Source organism: Plasmopara halstedii, assembly GCF_900000015.1.
Source record: "Plasmopara halstedii genome assembly, contig: Scaffold_289, whole genome shotgun sequence".
NCBI lineage: Eukaryota > Oomycota > Peronosporomycetes > Peronosporales > Peronosporaceae > Plasmopara > Plasmopara halstedii.
Genome location: NW_020187210.1, coordinates 124341 through 150482, shown reverse-complemented (window position 1 = coordinate 150482; position 26142 = coordinate 124341). Strand labels below are relative to the sequence as shown.

The window sequence follows — 26142 nt, the reverse complement described above, 5'->3', positions numbered from 1 at the left end:
GCCCAATATTTTTTTAGCAGGATTAGCTCGTGCGGAAGATTTACTTGATGTGAACCAGAAGCCAACGAAACTCCTTTCAAACAGACGGCCCGACAAACTCCGTGTAAGCTTGGAGACGAGAAGTTATCCTTTTGGCAGTACTTGAACTTCCAATCTTAAGTTTTGGCATCAAAATTTAGTCTTCGATTCCAGGAACTCTGATTGCACTGATCATAGTCCTGAAATTTTTCAATGTTATTATTTCAAAGTAAAGTGATAAATGGCTTACCATTATCATGATTGAACGAATGAGATTGTAAACGTAATTGCCGTCTTCTTCAGGAGTTTCGGTACACATATTAGCACAATATCAAGCATATAAGAAAATTTGTTTAGGATGCTTTGACCTATAATTATGTCCACAGAATTGAAAATGATACTCTATTGCAGAGACAGCGCTACTAGTGAGCGAGCTACAATTAGCTGAAACTGTCGAAAAGAGTTCGTTGTGCACAATATTCATAAAGCAAAGCATCCAAATCTCACTGTAAATACGTCACGTCATAGTAAAGTCATGCAATGATTGGGATATATGGATGATTCGATATTGTTGTAGACTGGCCCTTGTTCGCCATCAAGAGCTGAAGCCTAAACGGTCCATTCAATGTGCTTGATTAGCACCAATGGCACCTCCAGGATGGTTTTTTTTCAAATTTTTCATGCTATCAGCCATGCTCTCGACTAAGTGCTGAATAACTGCATTACAAATAGCTTCCTTGCTCATTGAAGAAGTTAGCAGACAATAACACCAACTGACGCACTGTTGCGACTTTTTTCACCAAGTACCTGAACAATAATGCTTCTAGATGGAACAGGACACTTCTCCTCATCATCCGCTGGTGCAACAACAGTCTACAAGAACGAATTTCAAATTCAGTTCACTCGCATGCAATCGGGCAAATCAGTCTTTTGGGAGAGTTACCAAATCACAATGTGTTCTCAGGGGTGAGCTCGCATCTCCAACAACGGCCATCACATAACACCCAGCTGACCGAAACAAGTCGGGTAATGGAAGCAACTCTGATGTACGTCCACTATGTGACACAAGAATGACCTGAAAGCAATACCAATGAGCATTTTCCGGAAAGAGTTAATCGCTTTGCAAAGCTCATACGTACAACATCTCCGCGTGTCAAACAGCCAAGCTCACCATGTATCCATTCTCCTGCATGAATGCACTAATCATATTTTTTTGCGGTGAACAGAAGCATCTGCACGACTTTAATTTACGGCAATAAACATCCTACTTGGCTACTGATTGAAATAGACGACAGCGTTGACGCGAAGCGCTGCGCTACAGCCCATGACTTGCCGATTCCTGTCACGAATACTCGGTGCTGCTGACCATGACATTGCAACAAACGCTGAACGAACAGCTTTAAATTATGGGCGACGTCCGAGTTACTCGTCAGCAGACCAAGCAGATTCTACACGGCAGTCTTGCTAAATGTTAAAATAAAGTGCTAGCACAAATACAGTTGTTTACCTGCAAGGCAAATATATCGCTGGCTATGGAACGCACATACGCGCTGTCCACGCTTGAAGCCTGTAATCTTTTTGGTGATAACTGATATTGCATTAAGTTGCACTGTCATCATTGTGCAGCTCCTACCTCGACTCTTGCGCTTGAAGATGACCCATGACGCTGTTTATAGACCTCGGATTGAATTTTATGAGCCGGAGACGCTGTAAACCTGACTAAACACCGTCTGAAAACGAGCTTTTGCGCTTGGCGCGTGACGTTGCGAAGCATATTTTCTTGTAAACACTTTGATTGGTTCGAACAGATATAAGCTCATAACGATGGCTTATTTACATCAGGACAAGCAGCGTTGATTTAACTGGGTACATCAACTATGGTGTTGACAGCGTGTGTAAGTGTCCAGCTTTAATTTCTGGTTTATGGGGATGCGACGATGCAGCAAATAGTGGTGGCCAACGACATCAGGTATATTCTATGATCTCTTGCGAGTAGCAAATGGAGAAAGAAAGATCACCGAACAAGCGTACGAGAGTTGAAGCGTTTCGCTACTCGTCCTGACTGGATAATCAACTTTCTATATGCATGCAAGATGGCACGCACACCTGTGTGTTCAAAAAGGATTCAAAGGTGGTTGAGAATGCTCTCATAGCATAGACGAAGTACAGCAACATTGATAAAGTATTCTGTGGATATGTTTTCATTTATGCTTCGCTTCACCGCTATGTCGTGCCACGACGTTACTTACGCAGTTAAAAGGCAAGCACCACCAGCGGCTTTAATCTTTTTTTCTGCTTCAGCTGAGAAAAACTTGGCTTTGACTATAAGAGGTACTTCAGGCAAGCGACCCTTTCCAAGCACCTTGAAAAAACCAGCTTTGGTAACGTCAATGACCGGGGCCTTGCCGTCCTTAGCTTTTTCAGCTTGTTCCTTCGTCTTCTCAGACACCAACGTCCAAAGACGCTCGACATTCACTGTTGGGCAGTGCGAGCGATTGCGAAGCAGGTGAAAGTGACGCATACCAACTTTACCAAAGTAACCAGGGTGAAACTTGTCCATTAGGATACGGTGGTGGTGTTGACCACCAGCGTTACCACGACCACCTGGATGCTTACGATGCTTGCCGATACGACCGTGGCCAGCACTCACGTGTCCGCGTTTCTTGCGGTTCTTGGAAAAACGGGACGGCTGAGCAGGCACAAGCACACATAACACACGGCCTGTCAATCTCTCATATTATAATTAAAAGCTTCTAGCAAAGCTGGAGAGAAGACGTTGGTCTTCGTTTCTCTTGACGTTTGATAGCCAAATGTATCCGTCTCAATTTATTTCCTCTCAGTTGCTTTGCCGTTTGACTACGTGTCTTACCATATTGACGTGGTGATATGCGAATGCGAATGGTATCGCCTAGACACTCGCGTCAAATGGTTGGCTCAATGGCTTTTAAGCACAAACATACAAATGAGCTGTGAATTTTTCTCATAGAAATATCAAGTACGGCTTGCTAGTGATTGACCGGTTCACCTGAACCGGACCTTGGATTTATGATTTGAAATAGGTTGATTTCTAAGTAAGCTTTCTAAAACGCTACGAGCGAGCCCGATGCGATCAGCTCAGATGTGCTGAATGGAAAGAGAGTGATATCGGCCAGTGTGATATCGTTAGTTTAGAAAGATTACGACTTGTAGAGTCCGCGGATTAGCCCTTCCTTAGGCTAGGAACTTCAATTTTTTTATGTACCAAAAAATGAGCAAATGGGCAAGCAAATGATTTCTCCTTTGAACGAAATATACGAGTCCATTATTTGTGCGAGGGATATAACAACTTTGATACGATCCTCGTCCTTCGTGGTGGCTTTTTAATGCATACGCTTCATACGCAGGTTAAAGGGTAAATTCGCGGCGTTCTGGTTTTCTTGGAGATCATACTGAGTTAGCCTTGTAAAATTAAATTTGTTGTCCCATCAGGATTTACATCATGGTGGAAGAAGGAACACTTATGTGCTTCGTACGTCAAACGAGTGGTGGTGGTAGAATATCGCGATCCAGCTTGTGATTTAGTTCCGTGGTGAATTGATGGTATTATGAGCGACCCCCAAAAACAATTATCCTTCAGTTTCTCTATAATTCGCGAGTAATATATTCAGAGCTCATTAATGATACCGCGATATGACCACTTGAATGGCGCTGTGACATATGATGACAGTATTGCAAGGCAAGTCGGGCTTTTTAGCTCATAATCCTAAGATGGGACAATCGCCTGGCACCCGCAAATGTCAAAGAGGGCGTGTTTAGAGCCAGTTCAAGAAATGCGATGCAAGTTTAAGCTTCTGTCTTCTCTTTTCACCCGAAGCAAAGCCTGAGATTCTGACTCAGCTTATTCTTATTGTCTTTCGCATCGTAAAACCTTCAATTGCTCAAGTTTAACAGTCGGTAAAGTTTTCTGACTATTACGACTGACGGGCTTTGTATTCGAACAAACCGTCATCAAAAGACTTGCGGTTGATAAAGCGCTTCGCCCCTCCTGCTGCAGCGGAGCTGCCGTAGCTCAGTCGCTTAGAGGAATTTTAGTTAAGATCACCGACCTTTGTTCTATGCTAGAACGAGTACGAGTGTAGCGGATCGCAATCCGTTTACTCCAAAAGTAACCACGACCTTTATCCAGGGCAAAAAAACATTTCTGCTCAAAATTAAACAGTGTATATTTACTGTATTTGTGGCAGAGCCTCCTGTAATAAAAACCTTAGGGTTTTTAATTAAATAGTAAAACCTAGTTATTATGTATAACTACTGGCAAACCCGCACTTGTTACGGTGTAGCCACATCATTGTGTGGATGCACCAACTTTGTACCGTCACACCTTTGTACGGTCACACCATCTTTTGACACCTCTTTCATACAAGGGTACGTGTAACCCGGTTACATATGATCGATTATCTTGTATACCTAAAGACTTGACGAAGATGCGAAAGGCGAGTTTATATGTCCTTTTTCTTCCCCAGAGGGCTATTATGAGCAAATATGTCGTACAAATAGCTTGATACACACTCGCTAAATAGATGCGTACATTCTATTGATAGTCATTAGCGCTTTCGTCAGACCTTTTTAAAAATACCATCATTTCCACAGCGCACCAGTGGAGGACTACATACAGTGAGGAATACATTGCTATCTCGTATACAAACATGAGAAACCAACTTCTAGATCGATAGCGCTGAAGACAGTGCTGCCAGCACTTCCATCAAGGATCATATCCATACGTGGGACGGTGTCTGATTAGGTATGGTCGCATCGATCAATTTTTCAAAAGCGTGAGAAATCCGCCAACCATCTGTGGATATAACTTTATAAAAGGTGTGGGTACTTGCTCTTACGCACAAGACCAGCCTTTTGTCGCTTCGCGAGGAATGCATCAATCGCATCGACTTGTTTCTTCGGCAGCAGCCGTTGCCTTGAGATACAAGACTTCTTTTCTGGTAGTACGTCTATCTCGTAACGATTGCTGGCTATTTGTACGGTACTTGGTCTCTGCAGTGTTAATGACTCTGTCAAGACATCTTTGACGATTATATATTGAGCAAAATTTTGATTCTCGCCAGGTGACGCTTAAGCCTGTACGTTACGCACCATCTTGCTTCCACCGTCCTCATATAGGACTCCAAATTTCACATAATGGTTAGTTCTTCATTTTGCACATTATCGTTTGCTTTTCATGTGTCTTGATAAACAATACATTTTGAGTTCGGTCTTACTTGCCCGCCGCCTAATTTCTTTATTCTGTCAGATGGGAACTCTACAAAGCTCTGCCGCAGGAGTCATCTTAATTTGACGCCTGACTACCTGACTACCCACCTCCACTGGTCTTCACGAGTCTGTCATTGGAGTGTGAGGGGCTATCTAGCGTCCGAACCTCACTTTACACATCTCCAGCAGATTAATATGCTCAAATTAGCTCTCTTGCTGCCAAGCAACCGAAGTCGTTGTTGACTTGCTTGCCATCATAACATGCTTCTCCGTCGTCCAGTTAATACTTTTTTTGGTATCTCCTCGACCAAGGCATTCCCAGACTCTGATATAGCTTGTCATCGAGGTCAAGAGAAGTGCGGTCGTCATCACCTAAGAAATATATCACAAATGATATTCATACGCAGCACGTGCTTAGGCTTCACCACTTTCGATCCATTAGTCAATCAGTTCAGATCTTGCCTTCTCACCACTAGTGTACGGACAAAATGCCTGACGCATGGGTGTCTACAAGAGCCCGCTGTGTCGGGTATCCGTCTAGCTTACCTCACGAATAATTAAGGCTAGCTGTTGCTCTACACACGCACATCGAAGCAAACGTTCTGCGCTTTCGCTTTGCGCGAAGAGCAATTCATTTGCCCAGTGTGGATCCCCGTTAATCCCGTTTTTCTTACTGCTGGGAGCAATTGACGATCATTAACTTATTACTTTAGTCGCGATCCAGGTGTCGCTTGCTGGCCTGGCAAGGACACCTTACAGCTCATCGCGATGTGTCCGGGCTTGCCGCTGCGGATTCATACTTCGTCATTGTGTCACTGGTCGCATCGGCGTACGAAATTCCACTGGTTCTGAACCTTCGTATGACTTTACTGTCATCTTGTTTGACACGCGCCGAGCCGATATACTTAGCTTGCTTGATAAAAAAGTTCTGCATCGAACGCTTGAAAATTCGTCCAACGTCTACAGTTATATGCGGAACACCTGGTCTCGAATTGGATCGTCAATAAATTCTACCTTGAATGTCACAGCTTGCGTTCAGACATTAATTAGCTGACTGACTGTATGACATCAGATACTGCGCTCGTTCCGCGTACGATTATATGTCTTATCCACCCTGATGAAGCTTTAGGAACTCCGCGCGCAAATCTGCTCTAGGGAGTTGATAGCCTTCGTCAGCTCTTGCTTGAAGTCATCCAGGTCGAAGAAACAACTTGACTTGACCGAATGCTTTCCATGCGCGCAACTCTTCGCTCATAACATAAGGTTGGACATTAAAAATGACACTTGCTGCACTGGGTTCACAATGCCATCGCTGTATTCAACTCTACGAGCCATCGCGCCAAAGGTTTGTTCAATTCACCGCGACATGGAGATATATGAGCCTCAGAGAAGGATTTCTCGCTGAGTTCTTGCCTAGCCCGCATCTCCGTGACAGGAAATGCGGGCTAGGCAAGAACTCATGATCTCGTAATGCAAGAAGATCGAAGTTACGTTCCTATGACCATCCGGTGACCCTGGTCCAGAGAAGATGACCTTGCTTACGTTCTCACGCATACTGTCTTCTGTTGGGGCGTCACAGGAGTAAAAATGCACAATTAAGAATTACACAGTCTATCAAGGCATAGGATCCATCCAAGTCTCCATCTCTTCCCTTACTTTTCGTAATCGGCAGGAATCTTGGATTATCATTGTAGCGAGGTTACACGTACCCTGTATGAAAGGGCGGGTCGAACCATCCTGTGCGACCCGTACATAGGTGTGGATTACAGAAGTTAGTGTAATCACGCAGTGGTGTGGCTACACCGCAACAAGAAGCCACCACGTGGCAGAATTACTAGCAGTAATGCATATTACTAAATTAATCATGTTTTACTATACTGATTAGGTATTACTTTCTTAATTAGAAAACCTAGAGTTCTAGATATTGGCGGCTCTTCCGCAACTAAAATAATGGAATACAGTTTCTATTCTGAACAGAGGTGTTCATTTGTCTTGGTTGAGGTTTAAAGTACTTGAAGGTAACGGATTGCGATCCGCTACACTCGTACTGGTTCTCGTATGGAACGTAAGGTCGGTGACCTTAGCTTAGCTTCCATTAAGCAAAGATCGATGGCAGCCCGTTGCACTCGGTAGCACTCGGTAGCACTCGTAGTCAATCTACGCCTGAGTCGGTACTTCTGATTCTCTGTGAAGATGAAGCAATACTCTATTTGCCCCAGGGCATGCAGGACGGGCTAAATGAGCTGATGTCCCCGCTGAGCCGTGAGGGTGTGAAGCACATTGTTGCGCAAGGGCCTGAGGCCACAAGCACGCGCCTAGAGGCGTTTTCAAACTATAAAAATGCTCTATTAGAGAATTTACAAGCTTTCAGCGTCGATGGATGATGCTTTCTGACCCAACTGAACGCTCAAACCTTCGAGGGTAAGGATGAAGAGGATACCTGCTCTAAGTGAGAGAGGCCAAGATGGCTATGGCATCCGCCATGCTCCAAAACGAACAACAGCGCATGGCGCTAGCTATCTTCAAGCTCGGGAGCCGAGCGCCAGAGTGAACACTTACTTGTGGTACTTCAGTTGAAGCTGCGTTCTTCTCCTGGACGAGGAATAGGCGTCAGCTACTGAGAGTATTCTTTCCGCGCGTGATATCGCGTTTTCTTGCTGCCCAACAGGGCAAGGAGGTGGTGGACTTTGTACAAGAGTTGCGTACTCTCATTGTCGGGATGACAGCAGAATCACTCCCCTAGGTGATCACAGTGACCGTTTGAATGGGCGTCCTCCGCACTGGAGCGGCCAGAGTGGAAATTTTCCGTGTGCATCCGTCTTCTTTTGAAGCAGCGGTGAATGTGATGTTGAATGCGGAATTCAATTTCAAGTCGGCACGACTTGGTTAAAATGCATACCCTCGGAGCTCGTCTAGCGGGCCTGAGCCAATAGATCTCAACTCTGCTGAGAAGGAGATTGGAGAGCTCCGAGCTGCCGAGCAGCGTGTACACACCCAACTGTGTTTTGTCTGTGGATACACCCGTCACCTTCGAACTGGTTGTCCCCTGCGCAAGCCGCGTCAAATTTCATGGAAGAATTGTCCCGCTTCAAACCAGTCTGGTTCGACGCGGGGAAATTAGAAAGTCTAGTGGACGCGGGGCGCCCTGCTGGGGGAAAACTGAGTTTTTATTGAGCCATAAAGAAGTTGAGGGCAGCAGGTCCCAGCCTCGAACAGCTTCGTGCTCTTGAACACGAAACGTGTATGCAATCCGGGCTGGCTGGTCGTAAAAGCGGCCGTGAAGGTTTTTGAGAAGCCATGGAAGATCCTTATCGATTCCTGGCATCAAGCAATTATGCTCGACGCTCCACGATGAAGGAAGTCAGCTGTATGCTGACTTTTTAAAGGCGCGGTTGAGTGACACCGTCACTGTTTGCTTAGCGATGGGGACTTGTGTCACTTTCTGTGGATCTCGGTGTCAAGTTCTTGATTTGAAAGCGTGGAACGCTGCTTAGGCTTAGATTTGGGAGCAAGGTATGACCTTATCCTTGGCATGGCATGCTTCGAACATCATGAGCCATGGATCAATTAGAGGTCGAAGACCTTAGGCGCTACGCACACGTCTCCTGGTGGAGCTTTGATGAGTCATGAACCCACCTCTGCCAGGAAGCAGAAGCGCTATTGACGCAAATACTGGACCGGGGGGGTCATGTGCTGGATATCGGACGGAGTATCCGAGTTGTCGAACACCGAAGGTGTATCGAACAGGAGCCCCGAGCATGGTTCGCGGGCCATACGTGGAGTGGCACGTAACCCTCTGAGAACTGCTCAAGTATCATAGCATTGGCTGCATGCCACGAGGGTTATGGTCGGACAACGCCCGAGGCTTTTTGGGCGAGGTCCTTGTGATGCGCGTGGAGTGGCACGTTAATCACTGGACGAAGGCTGCAGAAGTAGCAGTTCTTCGTCGGATTTTGTTAATGACATATGGAGCAGGGAGTGGGATCACTGGACGACGCCGAGAGAGTGTTTTCACTAGTCTCGATGCGATGTAAAGACTCAATAGAGAGGAGACGGTGGAGCCGTATGTTATCTGCAAATGCGGATCGTCGACCCTGACCCAGGGTGTCTCTACCTTAGACGATAGCGCATAGCTATACACCCTTGTCAGTGGTATGACGGGTTAGACAGATGGCGACGTTACCATCGCGGCTATTCCCATGGCTGATGCTCTTCTTAAGCTGAACAAGATGCCCTTCGAAGAGTTTGACGGTGCCTTGAATCCAGGCGAGATAGCCAAGGTGGTCATTATACGACCCAACGATGAGATTAACTCGTCGTCGCTTCTGGCTGAAGCTGTCTTGGAAGATACTAGGAGGGTGCTGAGCGCACGAAGTGGATCCTCGATCCTGAAGGACCCCTTGGATTCGTATTGGTAAAGAAATTCATGACGTCGTCATCAAAGACCCGCACTCGGTCCGACATCAGATTGACCTGGGTCCGGGAGCCAAATATTGCGTAACGCGCCAATAGACCCTGCCCAAGGAGCAGTGTGACGTCATTGACGCTATTTTTGTGCAAAATACGATGCGGGAACGGTGCATGAAAGCAAGTTCCCCATTCGACACCCACGCTATGTGTCCGAAAGTCGAACGGCAGTGGCGTTGTGGCGTATTGTTCACGCTTACAATAAGCTCAACACTACCATCATTCAGGCACAGACGCCGATTCCTAGGGAGGATGCTCTCCAGATCAATGTGGTTGGGTGTATAAAGTACTTGGTCGATGGGTAAAACTAATTGCTCATCAGAGCGAGTGATATTCCGCTGACAGCGGTGAGTACTTTGAGTGGCATACTCTGGGAGTGGCCGGTGATGCCCAAGGGCTGTCAAATGCACCGGCAATTTTTAATCGTCTTGTGACGCAATTTTTAGGCCCCACCGGGCGTATGCACAAACATACTTTGACGACATCGTTCTACAGTTGTCCGGAGCACGAGAGGACAGATGGGAAAACCACATCGTATATTCGAGAGCGGTGCTCAAGTGCATGCGCACGACTAAGCTTAAGGCCAATGCAGATAAGTGCATCTTCTGCGCTGAAGAATTGAGTACTTCGTTGGGGGTCGTGGCCCTCGAGCGGATCTCGCTGAGGTCAAGGCCACTGTCGACTGGCCGGTCCCAAAAAACCAAGGGAACTTGCGCAAGTGGCATGGTCTAGCCAACTACTTGCACAAGCATGCGCGAATTATGCGGAAATGGCATAGCCATTGTCGAACCTCCCTCGGAAGATGCGGAATGGTGTTGGAGCACCGATCGGCGAGAGGACTTTTGACAGGGTCAAAGACAGCCTCCTTCATGTATCAATATTGGCGTTGGTTATACTCCGATCGTCTTTCAATGTCGTATGTGACACTTCGGACTTTGCCATTGGCTGTGCACTGCTGCAAGCAGACGCCGCGGGGCGAGATCGGGTGATCGCGTTCGATTCTCATCCGCTTGAGGCTGCGGAGAGAGCTGCCCAGTCCACGACAAGGAATTACTAGCAATACAGTATGCACTTGTCAAGTTCGGGGTGCACCTGCTTGGCTCAAGCCGTTTATAATCTAATCAAATCATGCATCACTACGCACTGCAACTCAGTCGCTCACCTCTCGCCGAGGATAACCAGGTGGCTCTCTATCTCCGCAGAATAATCCTTCAAGACAAAGTATAATCCCGGAAAGCAGAATGCTTTGGCTGGTGCGTTTTCACGCATACCGAACTATGGGTCTGGTCGTGGCACGACGGTGACGTCGTCAGTGACGGAGTTGATCCGCGCCGCATACACGGGTGATAGTATGTGTGTAGTGCTGTTACAGACTCTCGAAAGCAAGATTTTTGAAACTCGGACAAGAAATTGTCGGCGCGTTTGTACGCACTGTTACACCGATATTCATTGGATAACGGATTGCTGTATTATGGTACCAATTCAACGGACACGACACGAATTGTGGCTCCTCACGATGAGAATCAAAAAACTTCGTGCCCTCTTTGAGGCCCACAACACCCCAATAATGGTCTTCTTGGTCGTGAGAGGACATTCAGCTCGGTGAGTTGCCACGATTGGTGGCCTAAGCTATACAAGAGGACGAGCACATATGTGCGCACATGTGAGACGATTCATGGTGTGAAACCCTCTTCAAATGCGGCGGCGCTGCTGGCCAGTTGACCGGTACCCTCCGGTGTCGGCAGTCCATGAGTATATACTTTGTGTTTGGCCCGCCGAAGTACTTGGCGGGCAACACGGGTGCGGTCGTCTTTTGGACCGGTTGAGCAAGATGGCACATCATGCGGCGGTGCCAGACACCATCGACGGTGTGGTTCAGCGACGAAGTTTGTGGATGGTGTATTTCGACGACATGGGCCCCCGGGTTCAATTGGCTCTGACAGAAACCCACAATTCACTGGGAAGTTTTGGACGACAATCCTTAGGGTGCTGGGCACCAAGCTGACTATGTCAACAGCGTAGCATCCGCAGACGGATGATCAGACTGAGCGCGTGATTCGCGTCGTTGAAGACGACCTTCGCAGCTTCTGCGCTAAGACGTCGAAGCGCCTGGGCACCATGATGCCACTCGCAGAGGTTACTCTGGACAGTGCAGTGTATTTATCTACCGGCCACACGCTGTTCTACGTGAATGGGCTTGTTAAATCTTGCGTCCCGCTGACGCCGCCATCTCATGGATCAGGGCTTGGTGTGGGGTAATAGCCGTACAGCAAGCTTATGTCGACTCTCTCACTATCCGTAAAGAAGTCGATGACTTCTTGTCTACCAGACTGACGACACATTTGCGAAGGCTACCTGCAGAAAGAATATGCAGATCGAAGAGGCCAACAAAATTTTTGAGGTCGGAGACCTGTCGTATAAATGCTAAAAACCTTTCAGCACATGCAGTCTCTGCTGTCATAAAGACAAAGCTCCGACCATGGTTTATTGAACCTCTTAAGGTTGTAAAGCGAGGAGTTGCGTTTACGCTAAACCTTTCGAGAAAGATGCGCACCCACCCAGTGTTTCATGTGGGCTTGCTCAAGCCATACCGGGATCCGGCGCAAGTGAACGCGGAAGCATTGGCGCCGGGATGGCGTTCAAAGGCACTCGACGACCCAGAAACTAAATCAGCAGCTGGTTCTGAGCACGGAGCGCAGCGATCTCCATTTCCAACGGCGCCAGGCACTCCACCTTCGCACGAGGTGACGTATTCGTCTGCTCGCGGCTAGGAGGCGCTCCGACAGAGTGCGATAGTCCTTAACGCAAGGCAGTTGATGGACAAAGTGCTTTAAGCTCCAGAGGGCTCAACCACAGCGGTAGGCGACCTCGGTAAGATGCTCGGCGGAGTGCCGATGACGACGAACTTTATCCTCCAAAGCTCGAAGAGCACCGCGAGTCATCGGACGGCAATCGATAAAGTTGTCGTCGTCCGCCGCCTACTCTTCTCGATGAGAATGGTGGCATCCATAAATCACGCGGAACGCCTTATGGGTCGATGTCGTCGACAGGGTCGAGTCCAATATCGTGTGAAGCGGTGGGGATACCCAAACTTCGAGTGCTCATGGGAATTTGTAGTGCCGCTTCGGGAAGACGTGAGTCCCGCGATTCTCGGCTGTAGCCTGGGAAGCCGAAAGGCCATGAGCTGAGCTCAAGTTATGGCCCTGAGCTGCTGTGGATGTACATTCACCCGATTCAGAAACGATGGAGCTCGCGGGAGCATGATGGATGATTCCATGTGTCGCACGTTGATAGTACGCAGGAAGTTGGCGTTGCGCCTCGACTCTTGGCAACCTCAAACCGGAGATGGCGTTCTAAGCGCACGCTTGCTTCCTTGTGGCTCTGCTGTACGTAAGACAGCGAGAAATGGTTTTGGTGCCGTTGCACCCATCGCTCAAATAGCTACCATCATTTGCAGCGGTTTTGCTAGAGGGTAAGCACCACAGGAAAAGTCCGCATTGCATGTGCAGGAACGTCTCCTTTTTGAGCTCGAAGTCGAGCGCGGAACCAATTCATTGGGATTTCTTGAGATGCCAAGAAGCGAGCTCAAAGAGCTTTCCCCTGGTCAATCTCAGCTTGTGTAGTGACCGGAGGCCCGACTACGTAGAACCCCAACCATTGAGTGATCGCGTCTTTCGCTTCAGTAATGGGATCCGCAGAGCGGAAGCCGTACTTCACACGAGAGTCTAGGACCGAACGTGGATACGAGGGCATGAGAGCCGCCCTGTGAACAGCCCCCAGCTGCTACATCTGTGCCTCGCCAAAGCAATTGGTAATAATACCACTCTCCCTCGAAGTCAAGAGATCTGGAAACGGACACGGTGTCCGCAGGGCTTAGGTAGGGCTCACGTCGCGCCGTCAGCACACCGCCCTCCTCTTCTTCCCATGCTGGGAAAAGATTATCTGACTCGTAGTCGACTTCCTCCAACTCCACGACGGAGACATCCGTCGCCCGTGGCGGGCGCAGTGTGTGGTGCCCAGTTGTTGGGGGCTTGGGATATGCTTCCCGTGAAGCCGCAGACGTACTGTATGGAGATGCACCCATGCAGAGGACGAAGAAGGGCTCTGTTCGCGGGCGCTTTTGGAGCCAGCTAGGCAGGGTGTTTTTGTGTCATAGCCACAGATCTCATTGAGCGGAGAATGTCTAAAGATAGTCTCAGGGACGTAACGATGTCTCAGACACGCGAGCCTCGTATTAGACCGCAGGTAAATGAGAATTGTGGGTATTCACGATTTGATGAGGGAGAGTGTAAGGGGGTTACACATTCCCTTGAATGAAAGGGTGGGTCACACAAGATGGTGTGACCGTACAAAGGAGTGACTGTTGAAGGGTGTGGATTACACAAGTTGGTGTAACACACACAGTGATGTGGCTTCACCGAAACGAGTTGCCACAACTTGCGGGATTGCCAGTAGTGATGCATATAAATTTGGTATTACTAGATAAAGGCGGCTCTGCCGCAATAAAACGAATAAATACCGCTTCAATTTTGAACGGAAGAAAATATTTGCCTTGTTAAGGTTTTTAGTACTTGGAAGTCGGATTACGATCTGCTACACTCGCACTGGTTGTGGTATAGAACTTAAGGTCGGTAATCGTAGTAAGTTTTCTCTTCCCAAAGAGCTAAGGCAGCCCCGCTGCATTATATGCAAAATTGGAGAAAAAAAATTTCTTTGCCTCCGAGACTCTCTTCGATGACAAGAATGACGCATGAGCTGATTCTGAGAAGAATGTCAAACAGATACGTCGGTGGTCGAGTATTTGTTCAAATACACATGCAAAGGTCGTAATGGTGCAGCCGCCCACACGTCCCTTAAAAAAGAAGCATGGGTGGGAGGGATCTACGATACACCAGGCAGCGCCTACCGAAGAGATGAAGATTAGAGAGAAGCTTTTGTTCAAGCTCTCGGAAATCATGAGACTCCTTTCCATGTGGGTTGCGATGCTATTGGTTATACCACTGGGTGTTGATTGATGCGACACGATGATGAGGGCAGAAAGAGAGAGTTGTATCGCATCAATTATGATAATATAGAACCGCAAAATAAAGCTGTTCTGTTCTCGGCAAAGAGCTTTCACCCATAAAGTACGCGTTAACAGAGTTCTGAGTCAGTTTGCTGAGTCGTTCATTGGTTTGGAATAGTCAGAAAGCAATCAGATGGTATTTACATTGATCACGCATCGCTGTGAGCAGTTGTAAAAGCACATCATCCAATTCAGAGAGTGGCTATCTTTCTTTGCGGAGTACGAATTTATTGTACACAACAATCTCGGCAAGCAGAGCTCCTTGCCGATGTGCTGTATTTCGGATGATGATCCTAAGGACAAGAGTTCGACAAGAACCAAGCGTGTCGACTCTGTGGAGAATTCAATGTGATTGCTACAGAAGTGACAAGCACTATCTAAGATTAAACAATCGAGTGATACAAGCACGATGAATCATGCCAATATTTGATCAGGTATTTCGAGAGCTTTTCTTCCCACCAAGAGCAACATCACGAGGTTATCGTTACATCTTGCATAATGGACTGCTGCTTTACGCAATTGACGAGCAGGACTCAGCAAGGCTCTTTGTCCACAACGATGAAAATTTTGCGTCTTTTGAGAAAACAGCCAACTGCAAGTGAATATATCATATGAGAGTCCTAGTTTGCTACTATGCTATTTCCAAGCTATCTGATTGTCAGCTGACTTCTCTAGATCATTGAAGGACTACCATAATGTCTGTCATTAATTTCCACAGCCATAACAATAACTGTGACTGTGACCGTTATTCTTGTAACGTCATTCACAAGCATTAAGCGGTATCTCAACACTCCCTAATTTTGAGTGGGCTTCGTCGCTGACTTGGTCTTGATCACCGTTGTATCGCTCAGAAAATTGAGCATCTAGGCCCCAAGTGTCTTAGCAGCATATCTGTAAGTTGTTTTCTCATTTGCATGTAGTCGATCATCAGTGGTCTATGCTGAATGTTCTACCCAAAAATGGTGCATTATGTTCATATGCTTTACTAGGGTTGTTGCCTGCGTTGCTCGCCACATATTTAGACCATGGTTATTCTTCATATTTGCATGTCTTTCACTTTTTTGTGGCTCGTGTCCTTAAGTATCGAGTGCCTTCAAACTGATGGCTAAAAAATGTGCTTTCACGGTGCTCAGTGCGACGGCTATCTGGTACTTGGACTTGTACAACACCTGACCATGACCTATAATGATCAAAACGCCTGATACAGAGCATCTGTCAATAATGTTGCTACCCCAGTGAGCATTCAAAATAGATTCGATGACCACCTTTCCATTTCCACCTTAGTAGATGATCCCGTGACGACAAGTCGACTTCAAGGAGCGTGGTAGACGAATGATGTAATCTACAGCTGTCTCGATTTCCACGTGACGAATTATGCGAAGTCCGGGTGAGAATATGTTGTAATTTACAGTCGTCAGTGAATTCGATAGTAATATGATCTCGAGTGCATTTCGAGCGCCAACTTCTATACTTGGGGACTGTGATGTCGGCAGCTTGAGACTTGACGCAAACTGATTATCCACGTGTCCTTGATTTTTTCTGGGCAAATCGTCAACCACGTTGCCAAGGTAGTATGTTCATATCATCATTTGGGCCCCGATCCCCGGCCGAGGTCGATCTCCATGACCAAATTTGATTTTGCTAAGCCGAGATCTTCATCCTGAAAACACTTTTTGATATAAGAGACCTTTAGAATCTAAGCACTAGTTTTGGCTGCAGTGATCATGTTATCGACATACACACATACGTACATGTTCCTTCTTTAGATTTCTTTACGCAGATGCGTTGATTCAATTCACAGCTTTGAAACCGTTCTTCTCGAAAATATGACCAATCGTCGTGTTCACCGCACTTTTAGCTTGCGTCAGACCATATGTGGTCTTGTCCGGTTGGTGCGCGAAATTCTGACGTCTTTAATCCAAACCGGAATTTACATGTTAGCACGATCCGACATTACACTATTAAAAAGGGCGGTGTCGACGTCCAGCTGTTCCAGTTGTAGCCAGATATTGCACAAATTGCTGATACAACTCGTACTGAGTTCATTTTGGCCAATAAATAGATAGTTTCGAAGGAATCCACGCCGTCTTCTGCTAAAAACCTTCGACACCAACTGTATCTTGTATTGAAGCACCTGGACTATACGATCATTCATGTCGGCCCCTCCTTCGTTTTTACGTTCAGAACGTCGTTCACGTATTCTTTTTTAAAAAAGTCATTCTGATTTCAATCGGTCCGCGTACTGTGCCTCCATCGTCGTTCTCGGTGTTTTGAGCTACTTTTCCTCTTTTCAAAGGTAATATTCGTATATATCACTCGCTTTCCGCTCGTCCAGCTTCACCGACCATAATACCGATACCCAATCGTTAATCAAATCTAAAATGCACTACACCCTGATGTCTTTTGCATATCCAAGAAACATGCGTTTGAAGCATTTGGCCTTAAGCTTCGTTCTCTTCACATGATCAACGTGAGCTGACTCGGGTGGGCCAAATAGCCGAAGGCGATATATCCAAGACTCCACTTTAAATTTCAACTCAGTTTCTAGTCGCACAGGGTTTGAAGAACGGTTGATTGGGTACGCTGCAGTGCTGACCGCCTCTGTCCACCCTCAGGTCGAAACACACTTCCGAATCTTTTTAATGATCTTGCGGTTCATTCGCTCTGCCAACTCGTTTTGTTGGGGGTTGTAAGGTATGAAACATTGGTGCAGGATGCCTTTTTGTTGACATAAGTCCCTAAAAGTCTTGTTTTCATGAGCTGTTCTCTGTGGTACGAGCGCAGGTACTTGATGTAGGCTACCCCTTGATTTTCGTGCAATGGCTTCAATCTCTTGATCTTTTCAGGAACTTCATTCTCCTTCGCCATGCAATATGTTACCATATATCGTGAGATTCAATTCACAAGCGCTAAAATGTACTTAGTTTCTGCCTTTGAATGTTTGCATGGGTCCCATCACGTTCGTGTGCACTAGCTCCAGTATGTGTGACATAGCGTATTGACAATGCTTCAATCGTCTGCTTGCCGCACACAATGTTTTTATGCAATATTAAAGTGCCAACATTCTTTTTGTACGAAAGCTTCGTCAATATAATCCTGCTAGGATGTCTCATATGAGCGTGTCATAGCTCCAATTGACTATCAGCTTCTGACCATTGCACCGATCCTGCCCCCTGTTGGTGTGCAAGTATTGTCGCTTCTTTTTTAGTATCCATGGCTTGATTCTTGTTCCAAATGGTACATAACACACGCTGAAATTCCACACTTAATTTACATTCGGCAGATAATTTCACTGACAGTAATCGTCTGTCAACATCGAGGATAAGCAGCACCTCCGTCATGGATATGCGTCTTCCATCTAAGCTTAAAAGCTTCACCGTTCTGATTTTCTTATCACGTACTTTTCCGTCGTCTGTGATTTTTATCTTGATGTTAGTTCAAAGACGCTTGTAAAACGACCTAGTCATTCCAGTGGGGGATCATGTGCGACGTCGAGTCGCTGTCAACTAGCCAAACGGTCGATTATTTTATCCACTGCAGATATTGCATCGCTCCCGCTGGAACGGCCATTCCCTGTCGGGCGGTTCCATTAAATGTGACCCATCTGGTCACAGTCGAAGCACCTTTCCTTAAAACATTTGCGGCGTTGAGCTCTTGAGACAGCCTCTACGTCAGACCTTAGGTCTTCGTTGTTTTCAATAGCACGAAATGCATTTTCAGTAACTTCCTTCTCCTGTAACTTCCTAAACTCCTTCAGCAGCTTCTTTTGGACTTTGATCAGTGTGACTTACTTGGTGTTTTCACAATAGATAAAACTAGCTCAATCTCCGACGGCACGCTGCTCAGAAGTATCACCAGCTGTCATGACTCATCCACTGACTCTCTTGTCGTCTGGAGCTCCACGATTTATTTGTCAAACGCATTCAGATGTTTGCCATGCGAAAGCCATCTTCCATCTCAAACTCATGGGGGCGATACGTCATCGAGACACGGTTCTGCAGATTGAAGCCAATGTACATATTTTGAAGCGTTCCCTACGAGACACACGTAGCAGTCCAAATTTTGGTCTGTTCCAAATGTTGATGCCTTGTGATGCTCAATGCCTTAGCGTGATTCATGCCCCACGTCTCCATTATCTCGCTTTTTTCTTTGCGGTCGTAGCGTGATCCGAAACATATTTTTCTGAAAGGGCAACCCTCATGGCTTCCAATGTTAGTAGTGACCATCCCTCTGGAGGACTTCCTTTTAATTGGTAGTCATGATGGTGAAGGTGCCGTGATGCAAGGCTTTGTTGCGGCTGTCTGCCTGTTGAGAGGACTACTAAACCGAGGTGAAAACATTTTAATAGGTCCCTAGTTCGCTTACTCCATGCTACATATAAGCCTACTGATTGTAAGCTGACTTTTCTTGATCAATGAGCTACAAGAATTATGTCTGTAATCAACTTCCATAACCATGACAGCGACTATGACTTTTACATATAATTTTTTAGATGTCATCTTCACACAGTCAGCGGTGCATCCTAAACAGCGGTAAGGAATTTTGTATGAGTAATGACAGTCTTTCGAGTATCCATCTAAGACTAAAGAAACCATTTCCGATCTTGTCTCGTGATTAACTGGCTCAATATGAACATTAGATGGTGCGCAAGTATGTGCGTATACGTGAAGTGTGCAGAACGTCAAGCTATCTTTGTTTTCGTAAGCTCCAATCGTTCATTGCACGAGAAATATTGGGATCTTAGGGTATAAATTTTATATCCGGACTCTCAAGCGACAAACAAGACAAGAATTAAATCTCTGCAGCGGGGCTGCCGTATCTTAGCGCTTGAGGAAGCGAAATTTAGGTCACTGACCTTTCGTTTTTTACAAGAACCAATACGAGTGTAGCGGATCGCAATCCGGTAACTTCAAGAATAGTAACTACCGTAACAAAGGCTAATAAACTTTCTGATTAAATGCAAAACTGATTATTATTTATTTTTATGGCAGAGCCTCCTACTTTTTAGTGTCTAGATTTTCCTAAATATAGTAAAATCTAAATACATGGCTACCTAGCCACATACCGTATTCTTGTTTGGGCGCAGTCACACCATACCCATCTCTTGTGACACATACCCCTGTTACCAGGGTACGTATATCACCGTTACACTCTCCCCCATTTAGATTGAGAACATTTACAATTTCAATTGATTATTGCCTTAACGAGGCTTGCGTGTCCGCTAGACACTGCAACTTAATTCATTGGAATTTAACGACTTCCGTGCTCAATGAGCCCTGTGTCAACGATCTGAAGTCACCAGGTATCGCTGGTTCTGAGAGCAAACACGGAAACACGGAGCAGAGCCCAACTTCGTCTCCCGCACGCGGTGCGATGTCGGACAGTGTTTCCGCGGTCCCGGGGGATGTACATCCTAGGCTCGATGAGCACGAGCGTCGCGCTTTGCGCATGCTATCAATGACGATGACCTCGTTCAGGATGTGGAGGTCGTCGACTACGAGTCTGACACTTCTTCTCCCGGGTGGGATGACGAGGAAGGCGAGCTGTGCCAGCAACGCGATACGAGCCCTGCTCGCGCCTTGCAGACCCCAAGTCTGTTCCCTGACTTCTCGTCAACCGAGGAACGTGGTGTAATCATCAATGACATCGACGGGGCTCAGAGGCGGTAGCTTGAAGCTGCCCATAAGGCGGCTCTGAAGCTTGCCTATCCGCGGCTGGTCATTGACCCTCGTGTGGAATATGGTTTTCGCCCTGCGGATGTCTGTGGAAGCGATGGACGCAGTAACTCAATCGTTACGCGTCCAAATCATCGAGTTCCCGGCCAGAACGGATGACTTGTCCCACGGAAAGTCCTTCGAGCTCGTTTCTTGGTTCCACAAGAATTTCCGTCGGACGTTTATCGCACTCGTCTACGTGCTTAGCCAGGTGGCTCTCGTGTACCCGCGATGCGGACAATACCGGTAGTGCTCGCCCCTGGCAAAAGCGCTACAGATGACGAAGCGCTCTTTGAGCAATAAGTGCAACGGCACCGCAAACTTTCCTCACTGTATATTCTACAGTTGAGCCACCCACTGCATAAGCCGAGCTTGACGAACGATAAGCTCTCCGAGCTTACTTTTTGGTTGCAAAATTTTCGGTGGATACGTAATGCACTCGACTTCATGCTCAAAGAGGAGGCGCAACTGTACCCGCGATGTGGACGATTTCTGTGTCGCCCGCCCCTGGGGATATCGCTGCAGATGACGCAATGGGTGCAGTGGCGCCGGAAACTCTCCTCGCTGTACAATTTACGGTTGAGCCACTCTAAGGTGGACGCGCGCGTGGAGCGACAACTTCGGTTTGAGTTTGCCAATGTCAAGGCGTGTAATGGGGTTATACGTGCCCTGATATGAAAGGATAAATCACACAAGATGGTGTAACCGTACAAGGGTGTGGATTCCACAAGTCGGCGTATCACAAAATGGTGTGGCCATACCGTAACAAGGACTCACTTCGTGGCGGGACTGGCAGTAGTCATGCATGTTAATTTGATTCTACTACTAATTCGGGAAGACCTAAGGCTTTGAATATAGCCCGCTCTACCGCAAATAAAACAAATAAATACAGCACCAATTCTGAACGGAAGAGTACATTTGGCTTGGGCTAAGGTTTTGGGAACTTTTGGAGGTAGCAGGTTGCGATCCGCCCGATTGTTACGCAAAATAAGATCGAAGTCAAGCGACGAGGCAGATTCACGGACTTGACTTCAAGTCGACGTTCTCCGACATCGACCTGGAAGATGGTTATGATCTCATACCTAGGTATGTGTAGATCGAAGACCACGAGCTATGGATAGATTGGAGAATTAGGCAGATTGCAAGTAGTTTCCGGGTGGAAGTCATACTACGGACTTCATGACCCCTCTGTGGCTATCTACCACCTTAGCAACTTTGCAATCGAAGGTATAGCTCACTATGTTGGCGTTTGTAATATAGTTGTGAAGCCACAAGTCACCAAGAAGGTGTGGTTTGCGACGCCAGTTGTGTCGAAACAACTTATTGCTCCAGTAGATATATATACTGCAGAAGCCCATGTTCCTGTATATACTGCAACTGTAAAAGCACTGCAAACTATAGTAACTTACGCTACTTTGAGAGCATGTCACGCTCTAATGGTATGAACTATCGTGAAAGCGAAAGCGAAAGCTCCAGCAGATAAAACTACTATGGGAGCCAAAACGCTGAATTAAACGCTTTCGTAGTCGACTCCACGGCGAACTCTGATGTTTCAATGACTCATACCACTGTGGAAGCACAAAATTCAGTTGTGAACGCAGTGATGGGATTACCGACCAGCCCCTGCCAGAAATATCTGCTATCACGAGCCTGTAAAAGTTAATCTTCTTCAATTATTTTTAGGATCTCAAGATTAGCGCTTGCCGAAGTCGTTATGATTCGTCGCGCAAACGCAGCTACAGTAGAGTTTGATACGTTCTCTTTATTGGATGCAAGCGTTGTCGAATATTTAGAAAGCGGTCTTTCTACGCGACAAGGATCGATTATTCTTATGAATTCGCGCGATTCTTATTTCGCCCTTGTGTCCAAGTACACATCAACGTGATTTAATCCAGAACTCCCACGCGGCTGCTCCTAGATCGTGGTATACGACACGAGATCGAGATCGAGCCAGGTAAGGGAAATTTGCCACTGCGCCAATGGCTATTGCCAGCTAAGTAACCCAGGTTTACAGAATCTTTCTTTGCTGCTAAAATGCAACAGGGGTGGATGAGAGAGAGTGAATACCTACACAGTGCGCCGACGTTTTGCATTCGCGAACCCAATGGCAAGTTTCGCATTTCACACGCGCACAACAAGTTGAACGCTTAAACTGTCCATTCGCAGACCCGTATTCCTCGCAAGGATTCCGTTATCAACAAGACGACTGGCTCGAAACGCTTAAGCGTACTTGATCTAGTAGATGGCTACCATCAATCTTAAATGGATCTCCATCGATTCCGTATACGGAGGATAAGCGGGACCTCATAATGAAGGAGTTCGTGGTACACGTGGACTGCCAGCATCACGTCAGGCAATTAAGACAGGTATATGACGAGTGATAGAGAGCTTGTGAATCCAGTATCGATTTGAATACAGTATATCCCGAATACATGTTCTAGAGAATTACTTGGAGTTCCAACCAACTAATTCTAATGATCCGCTCCCGACCCGAGCAAATGAATGCAACCTCTGTAATGCGAAAGCTTTGATTCGAGGCCTTCTATCTGCAAAGTTCACGACAACCCCGTTCCAGAAAACGAATAAAGTGAACCAAATGCTCAGACTAAGATACTTATCAAGCGTTGGATCATCTCCTTTACACTAGCATGGCTTCGATCGATCACCTCTGGTGCGCTCGAAAAGTGAAGCATTTTACCTCCATCGACTCCTGTGTGTTTCTTATTCACTGCACGGACGATCTGAGTGCAAGCAACGTCCGTGCGGAGAACCTCCATGAATACGATATTCGTGTGTGATCCTGAAAAATGGACGATGACTAGCTCCGGCTATATAAACTTGATGTCACACATATCATGGAGCTACAGGATATCACTCTTCCTTGCGCGCAGCCTTTTAACTTGAAAATTGTTAGCGCGACGCTCTGTAACCCAATTTGGTGGTGCCGTGACACCGAAATTGCCCGTGCACTGACTGAGAACGACTTAGATCAATTAGCACGCTTCACCGCGTGTTGCCCACTTTCAGCGAGCTGTCAATTTACTTGAAAGAGGAGGAAAAGGAGAGAATGCCTTACCACTTTAAAACGATAAGAGTCTCCGATTCTGTTCAAACAGAATACAAATATGCAAATAGTCGAGCACAAAGTATGTGGCTCACACAATATATGTGACCACATCACTGGCCGAGTCCATGGCTACCCCAATCTCTCCATGTTTAGATACTAATGTCGTTTTCATCTATGTCCTCAAGAATCTTATTAGCTAATAAAAGCGATCTCGCTCTTTAGAGCTCTACAGGATTCGGTGAGATCTTGGGTATATTTCCATCGCGTTTTCGTAGCTCGGCGCCAACAACATTGTTAGCTCAGATATGGTCGACAGTGCGAACGAAATATGGTTTGAGCCTGGAATGATCAGGAGTGATATACTCTTAAGACAAGACGAAAGCTCACTCGGCATATATGTTGGCCTAGGGTAAACTGAGCATTCCCTGTACAGAGAATACAATCTTCTATATCCACATGCTAAAATGACGACAAGTCGTATCAAGTGCAATGCTTTTGCAGTGATCTCTTGTACCAAACTCGTCGAGTTCGCCGCGCACAAAAGGATGCACCAGTAATACTAAGGCTATACAATTCTTTAGAAAATTTCAAAACGTAATTTAAATTTTATACACTATATGCATGCATATGTTTTCCAAAAGAATGAATGCGACGCGTACCCAGACAGAATGCACGCCAATAACACCAGAAATATGCATTTTTGCTTTGTTGTTGGCTCTTCAAGGAGGCGACAACGTCGAGACACACCATCCTAAAACGGCCCGCTATTGAGCTGCGCCATGGTTATGTAACATCCCTGTAAAATTTTGCATGGAAATCGCCATCGGCACTACATGTCGCTCTCCCCCCAATTCCTGATCCGAGATGTGCAACATATGCATTTGAAATGTGACTGTGTAGGTAGAAAATATAATTAATTCCATTCATATTCGACATTTATTTATATTGTACTTCGTTTGAAATGGCTTAATATCAAGCACCTGCCTTTGGTCCAGTGCATAAAGTCTGTCGTAAGCCCCTAAGCCCGTAGATTTGGCTCATCGAAAGAGCTTGATTTTAAATAGCAGTCTTCACGTTTTTGTGGCGTCATACAAAGGACGAACGATCACAATCGCGTAATCCAGATGACAAAGCCCGATTCCCCTTAGGCTATCCTCGTAAAGAAATACAAAAGCAAGATGTTCAGTAAAGCCACTACAGAATCATATTCACTGACATTAGCATCAAGAAAAAATCTACCACTCCTAAACTGAGAGAAGGGTGCAATTATTGAACGAAACTATATAGTAACAAAATCACAATTATACGATAGCTATTTGCTTCCATGCATTTTCCCATCGTTTCCTGCAAATTACGTACGATAATGCATAAAAGCCTAACAATACAATGAGATCTGACTTTTGGGAATTTAAGGTTAGCAGAAGATGAAGATTGCATGTGGATTTCAGGCCGAAAGTAGCGTCGAAGCAAAGCGAGAGATTTATGTGGTTGCAACAGTTCATTTCCCAGCTTTTACGTCACCCATCCTCTACGAAACAGCATAGTTTTCAGATTCAGGTCGTAATACCTGGTTTTTAATCGATGTAAAGATTTTGCACATAATGCAGTATGTTTACACCATACGACGCTCATAAGTAGCTTTTACATGGCTGGCTATGCGAGCTTCGTCCAGTCGTAACGAGTGTGCGTTTTCGTCTCCACGTTCGTCGCATACCGTGACACGTTTATTTCCGATTAGATTTAGTAGATCAATTTCTATCTTTGGTGTAGCGTATCAACTAGGGAAAAAGGGAGAGGATCCTCGATGTGCAGATGATCTGTTTGTTTTCTAATAGAAAATTTATATACATCTTGTTTATTAGAAGCTTGTTCATACAGAAATTCACGTGTTTGATTGACCAAAACTATTTGCATTTTTATTGCACTGCGACCAGAAATCGAAATCATGTACTATAGGCCACATGTAGAAGATGACTTTGGGCACTTCTTTTACGTCCACGCGACAAGCTCCACGTGCTGGTGAACAAAGCCGGTGTGCTCGTACTCAAGATTTGCGCGACACGTTGTCAAAATAGTTCCCCCGAGACGGTAGTTCATTCAGCAATTTGCCTAGTCACGCCAAAGACTCTGCCGATTGGGACCCCGCTTCCAATACAACTTTCCAGACTTTAACTAGTATGCACGTCTCCCGCATCATCGCGCATGTAGCGCTTGCGACAGCTATCGCTGCTTCGACGGCTTCGACCACTGATGCCACTTGGGGCTGGACGACCGAAGAGACTAGCGAGGTGAAGGCTAACCAACTCGAAGGCCAGCAGCTTCAGCGTAATCTTGGCGCTGGTGGCGGTTTACGTGGCCCGGAGGAAGAACCCACTCCCACCGAATCTCAGAACAATGTCTATGGTAGTGCAAACACTCCGACCCCGAGTAACAACGAAGTTGCGGTAGGAGGGGATAATGCTCGACAAGAGGAGAATAATCCGGACGACAAAGAGAAGAAAGAAGAGGAGGACAAGAAGAAGAAAGATGAAGAGGACAAGAAGAAAAAGGAGGAGGAGGACAAGAAA

General features: G+C 46.3%; 2 protein-coding genes across 2 annotated transcripts in view; one reads left to right on the top strand and one right to left on the bottom strand.

Moving 5' to 3' along the window:
• Positions 1-168: 168 nt before the first annotated feature.
• On the bottom strand, positions 169-2890 carry PHALS_05303 (60s ribosomal protein l27a; the record flags this gene model as incomplete). Its single annotated transcript, XM_024722856.1, has 12 exons — positions 169-206; positions 269-315; positions 387-468; positions 661-754; positions 826-891; positions 962-1093; positions 1158-1217; positions 1287-1466; positions 1526-1585; positions 1652-1733; positions 2268-2707; positions 2888-2890. The coding sequence occupies 12 exons, from the start codon at positions 2888-2890 to the stop codon at positions 169-171; spliced, it is 1284 nt and encodes a 427-aa protein (XP_024573891.1).
• A 22862-nt stretch (positions 2891-25752) lies between these two features.
• The window catches only part of PHALS_05302 (mitochondrial carrier family), a gene marked incomplete at both ends in the record, with an annotated part of 6995 nt that continues 6605 nt past the window's right edge, over positions 25753-26142 (top strand). Inside the window, one exon of the mRNA XM_024722855.1 lies at positions 25753-26142. This exon is cut by the window's right edge and continues 6421 nt beyond it. Coding sequence (XP_024573890.1) covers positions 25753-26142 — 390 coding nt within the window.